This window comes from Pundamilia nyererei, unplaced genomic scaffold, assembly GCF_000239375.1.
Source record: "Pundamilia nyererei isolate P.nyererei 1_Seehausen unplaced genomic scaffold, PunNye1.0 scaffold00064, whole genome shotgun sequence".
Classification (NCBI taxonomy): Eukaryota; Metazoa; Chordata; class Actinopteri; order Cichliformes; family Cichlidae; genus Pundamilia; species Pundamilia nyererei.
In genome coordinates, this window is record NW_005187465.1 from 2,354,277 (window position 1) to 2,360,276 (window position 6,000).

Here is a 6,000-nt window from a genome sequence, read left to right on the forward strand (position 1 = left end):
GGACACCAGTTAAAATACAAAAGGAACAAACACCAGGTCTAATTTCTTCATGAACAGTCTGATATGTTACATTATATCAACAATATTACAATATTAGAATGTTATCAGAACGACACAGATGTGCCTTTTTCTTATGGAGTCATAAACCTCCATAAAAAATACCACCAGAAGACAAAATGTTCTTTAAATAAACCAGCCTTCCCATTACATGATGTAATCACACAGTGGCCCAGTGTTTTATAGATACTGGTGCTTATTTTCCTCCCAAACCAACAAATTAACATTGTCAGGGAAGGGTAAGGTGGTCCTTTAAGGGAGAAATCCCAACATATACTTAGAGGATTTGTGTACAGACTGTACTGCCTATAACGCAGGCCGATTGATGTTTATCCCACCTTAACTTTTTCGCGTGGGTGTTCAATGGTCGTGCTTGTGTCTGAGGCGAACTGGCATATGACATAACATCTAATGAGTCCGTCTGCCATCATTTTACAATTCACTTATCTGGTAATAACAATACTCACCCTCAGAGCTGCGAGGTCTATGTCATCCAGGCTTCTTGTGGGGGCGTTTTCAGACATAGCTGGCGAAACTTATCACGCTGGCTAATAAGTTAGCCGCTAATTTGACAAGAAGTGCTTAAGGAGGATTTAAGCGGCCGATCACGCGAGGTTATAACGGCCTAAACCCAGGGGAAATACAGCAAAGTGGCGGTCCAACACGCAGGAGCTGTAGCACTTAGATTAGCAAATGCATCGCAGAGAGCGGACAGACGCACCCAGCTGGCTAGCTCACGTCAACTCTGACCGAAAGCTGTAAATGTTATTCGCACTTGTTTTACATTAATGCCGCCTGCGGCAGCTAATCAAATCGCATGCAACTTAAAAAGTAGGATTTTTTTAGACAGGCTGTCAACGTTGCTGTTAGCCGCCCATTTGATATCGATCTAACAACTGGCAGGTTTCAAATGCAGAGCACCTCCGCTGTTGTTGAACACCTTGCTGCGTTCATTTTGACAAGACGCCGCTTCTCCCCTGCTCTCCAACATCCCAGCTAATCTCACATATGATACACCGATGCGTGTCACCGAGGGGGGAGAAGAAGAAGAAAAACAACTACCAGACAGGTGTTGTGTGCTACTGAAACATTCCTACTTACACTGATAAAGTATGCTATTTTTTATTATTATTATTTACGGTTTAGCAGCGCAGTGATTGTTTTACTAAGAACGCAACGTCTGATGTGATGGCGTCCCCGGGTCCGTCCGCACCGCACCAGAACCGACCGTCAGGCTCTCACCGTTGGCCTTAAACCTCCCGGGATTTTGTCACAGATTAGGAGCGTGGGGAGGAAAAAATGGAAAAAAGGGCCTCGTTTCAAATGCGATTCCCTGCGGCTGCAGTTGTCAAACTTGTTAACGCGAGTTAAATTCGCCCCCCGGGTTTCGTCCAGAGCGCACAAATAATCCGAATACCGAGTCAGGTGTGTGCGGTTAATCTAACGTTTAACTGGCCGGCTGGCTAACGCAGCTAGGCTAGCGAGCTAAATTGTCTTTTCCAGAATAAACTTTCCCTTTCCTTCTTCATCCATTTTCTGTGTTGACAGTCGCGCCTAGCACTGCCAACCTTCCGGGGGAAAACACGGGCAGACGAGCAGGCACTGTGTTATCGGCAGCCACCGTAATACTTGTAAGCCTGAGCACTCGACGCTTCAAAGTTGAGCGCTGCCGTCGATCTCCGGCGTCCAGATTTTATGAACTTGCAGTCATAGTCCGCCACTGCTAGAATCGGTGCAGTTTCTAACTGCGGTATAGCCGCCAAACTTGTTATTTCGCCATGTTTTGCTTCCCAAGTCCACTCCTCCCTCCCACTCGCAGCCTAGATGTAGTCTTGTTGGGTTTGTACTGACGATTGGCTGCACGCAACACTCCTGAAGTGTTTTCTCTTCTCGACTGGCTACGGTGCTTCATCAGGGACAAATTACCCGAAATTACAGTGGACTTCAGCCTACGCAGCTGCCTCTCTTGTTTGAGCTGCACAGCTAAGATCATCCCTAGGCATACCTGTCCTGCTCTGGCCTTCTGGGTCACTGGATACACGTTTAAGGCTAAAATACTGCTGAATAAACAATGCAGATTTGGGTAATAAGTGCCACATCTAACAAATATTCTTCCCGTCTTGGTTTTATGTGTGCGTCATCCAGCAGATTGGAGATTGTTATAGTCAGTTTTCCATTAGAGCAAGCTCACCTTTATAGTGCTTGTCAATACTGCATGAATCAGTTCCAAAGCTTTTCCAGATAAGCACCTGACTGTTATTAAAAGAAGAAGAAAAAAAAAAAACAGACTGTATGGCAATAACCTGAACAATGCATTAGTCATTTAGTGAACATTAAGCTTTCATGCCACGAATCCCAGTTTCCTGTGTAAAGCACATGCTCTCTCTTAGAGTAACTATTTGCTTAAAGGATATCCAGCTAACAAAGGATATTGCTTCCATGGTGACAAAAGTAGTTTAGATATAAACAATTAACATTTCCCCTTTTCTGTTTCTCTTGCCATGTGATAGACACGTCTAGACAGTCATTTTAGTTGCGTTAAGATTTTATACAGAATAGAAATGCATGCTGATACACATTTGAAAGTTTTATTTTTTAAATATATTAAATCCAGTTTGAATGCAGTCTTTTCTTTTTAAAAAGAAAGCACTAATGTTTACAAAAGTAATACAAGAGAAGGCTGAAAAAAGTAAATTTTTCAAACAGAGTAGATATTCGGATATAAAAAACAAGTTCATGTTAAAAAAAAACAGAATAAAATACAAGTTGCTCATAATTGCACTAACAAGACTAAGAATATTGGTCATCGCTCTCTACCCCTGAGTGTTAGTAACCCTATACATTAGTAATTATAAGGTAATGACATTGATCTACAGAGACAAGGTTTCACACAGTGACTCTCAGGAATGAATACAAACACATTTCAATGAGTAATAAATTCATAAAAGTGGTTTGGGAATGCTGATTATTGGTCTATTAAAAATAAAATTCATGAGAGAAACCGTATAAGGTCACTTTTCGGTATATTACAGGCATTTCTGCAGAACTTAAAAGGAACACCAGTTAAGACAACCACTTTGGGCTGCAAGAAAGAGGGTAGAAAATATATATATGGAAGGGCTTATAGTGTCTTTTAATATCTTACATAGGTAAGCATCCATATTTCTAAACACAGATGCTTTAACTGAACAACAATCCTGTGAGACACTTCATGTAGACTTGGTCGCATGGGGCACCTGTCCCATTCACAGACAGCTTTGCAATGGAACCGCCAAGGTAATGTTTTTCACTCATAGGTGTGTGTCAGAAGCTCATACAACAGTCTGGATTATTCACTTAACTGTGATTTACTGTCATTGCATTGTTCTGGGTCATCTTTTATCTGGTCTCTTTAAAAGAAACATGTGCAAAGGCTCAACCCCCTTCCAGAACACACACACACACACAGTAGTCATAACACTAGCACAAGGCTAGGAATATAAAACAGAGTCCCAGTCACAAGTTTTACAGACTGGCCTTTATCCTCTTCTGCTGTTTGTTGCTGTAAAAAACTTGTGATGAAAGTGCATGTAATAAAACCTGGCCTAGTGCTTCAGATATTGAAAAATGAGTTACAGTTTTGCCCGAATGCACAATCTAAAGTGGCAGAAAAATGTACATTCCCCCTCGCTTAGATTTTCCATCAACCCTTAGAATCCAATTCCTGTTTTTCTAAGGCACATACTGTACCTTACCCGCTGTATTATTACATGATATCTCAGTCAATGCAATGACACAAAAGAGGTAAAGGTTTCCTGTCTATTTTCACCAGCAATGCTACAAATGTATCCAGTAGAAGACATTTAAAGACTTCCCAACAGCAGTCACGGCTTGGTCACAGCTCAAGGGAATGACATTTCAAAAAAACAGCCCCGTGATGCCCCAAAATGGCAATCAGTGAGAACGTGAAAACGACATCACGTCACAACTCAAGTCAGCGTTATGGCTAAAAATAGTGGACCTAAACAAACGGCTATGTCTGTGAGCAAATGTAACATACGGTACACATGAAAGATGCTGGACCCAACATAAAAATAGCTGAGATATTCAGTGGTCTCAAGTGGGCAGTGGAATGTTCTGTTCTGGACTGTCGACAGTATGGTGGGAAAAATTCACTAAGGTGTCATGGAGACTTAAAAAAATGCAACAATTAGCAGGAAATCAACCTAACACCCTTTAATTATCTTGTTCTGCTTTTCTTTCCGCTCTCACAGTTTCCCCACCTGATCATATATCCAGAAATGGTCAGCAGCCCTAGCAGAATATTAGCTTCCTTTTTCCCAGTGCACCATCCTGATTTAGTAAGTTGTACCTCTTATCAGCACTCTCCCTATTCTGCCCTATCCAGTCTTTATTTCAGCTACAATCCAGTCATCTCTTTATATCCGTCACCATAACAACCACAAATGTTCTGACAGATTTTCTGGCACTGCAGTGAGAGGTGAAGCCTCAGAGGGAGAGAGTGAGAGAACAGACACAGAGAGAGAGAGTCACCCACCCACCCAAAAATCGTGCACCAATAAATGTACACTATGTTCCCAGATCATGTGAGATGCTTGATTTCTAATACAACCTTGCAATCCTCTCCTGACTCATACATTCATTTATCTGTGCTCTGCACCGCCGCCAGACATGCAGATCAGATCACACTGAAGCTATTATAAAGCAGACATCACAAACAAATTGGTCAGCACAACCTAATATAGACAGGACATCGTAAAATTTGCATGTCAGTAGCTAACATCAGTCACATTAGCCCATTGTCAATCAAAAAGACAAAGTAATCATAAGTGGATCATTAATAAATTTGATAAGGGTAACACCTCTCTCCGCCTCTCACCATTCAAGTGCTGTAACTCCTTTTGTTTACTGTGCTGACTACAGGAAAGATGGTTGCAGTACAGCAGCAGTTGCATTGTCATGTAGTGGTCTGAACATGGCTGAGCTGCTGCTTATGTCCACAGCCCTACAGGAGCCATGCCTTCTTTAGTGTTCCGTGGAGGCAGCAAGTTTTCCCTACACAGGAACTTTAAGGGGAAATGGACCAGCACTCCTCGGATGGCCTTTAGTTCCTCTTTGGCCTGCTCGGGGTCTGTGTCACAGAGGCGAGCCACATTTAAATAGTCCCTCAGGGCTTGCATGCTATGGACACTGTTGCAGGGCAGGCACTTGAACACCTGTGATACAGTAGGGCCACAGAGCCAAGAAGAACAAAGAGCGGTGAGAGAAGTGAAAATACATATTGATACAATTAGATATATATATAAAAAAGTTTTTGGTTCAATTCACACCTTGTCATAAATGTTAACATTCGTTTTAGCAGTGTAATTCCAAACCAAGAAGAAGAACTCATCACTGATTGGATCGTCAATATTTATACTGGGGTCTGAAGCAGCTCCAACAAGAACCCTGGTATAGCAAAGAAAAGGCCAAAAATATTCAAATAACAGAAAAAAATATGGTTAAGTAATGACAAAACTGCACAGGTTTCCCATGCAGGATCAAATATTTTTGCTTGTCTGTGTGTAAAAAGAAGCCCATATACTTAGAGGTCTCACTCTCACATTTGTATCTGGTAGCAAAACTACATTAGACTATAAGTTGCTAATAAGTCATCAAGAGGCTTTTGCCCTGACCTGAAGCACTCTTTGCGTAGAGCAAGTGTCAGTGGTCCTGCCTGGTATTCCTCCCCTCCCATGATGGATGGGACCCTCTCTTCATCTTCCACAAAGACTGCCAACTCACTGTCTCGGGAGCCCAGCATGCTACGGTCATTAATGTTGGCTGATCCTGGAGCAAAAACGGACAGTACAAGCATTTACAGTGTGTCTATTCAGAAGCATGATTCATGTAAAAAATAAAATAAATAAATAAATAATTATATATATATAGATATATATATAT

The 6,000-nt window shown here is 41.7% G+C and overlaps 2 protein-coding genes across 10 annotated transcripts in view; both read right to left on the reverse strand.

The window, feature by feature from the left end:
• mink1 (misshapen-like kinase 1) overlaps positions 1-1,942 on the reverse strand; it is a 32,961-nt gene extending 31,019 nt beyond the window's left edge. For all 4 annotated transcript variants that reach the window (XM_013911458.1, XM_005735534.1, XM_013911459.1 and 1 more), the window contains exon 1: positions 525-1,942. In XM_013911458.1, coding sequence (XP_013766912.1) covers positions 525-581 — 57 coding nt within the window. In that variant the 5' untranslated portion in view covers positions 582-1,942. The remainder of the gene's footprint in view (positions 1-524) is intronic.
• Positions 1,943-2,597: 655 nt separating this feature from the next.
• Positions 2,598-6,000, reverse strand: part of pld2 (phospholipase D2) — a 20,584-nt gene continuing 17,181 nt past the window's right edge. For all 6 annotated transcript variants that reach the window (XM_005735543.1, XM_005735544.1, XM_013911468.1 and 3 more), the window contains 3 exons: positions 5,733-5,886; positions 5,388-5,505; positions 2,598-5,273 (listed from right to left, as the gene is read on the reverse strand). In XM_005735543.1, coding sequence (XP_005735600.1) covers positions 5,049-5,273; positions 5,388-5,505; positions 5,733-5,886 — 497 coding nt within the window. In that variant the 3' untranslated portion in view covers positions 2,598-5,048. The remainder of the gene's footprint in view (positions 5,274-5,387; positions 5,506-5,732; positions 5,887-6,000) is intronic.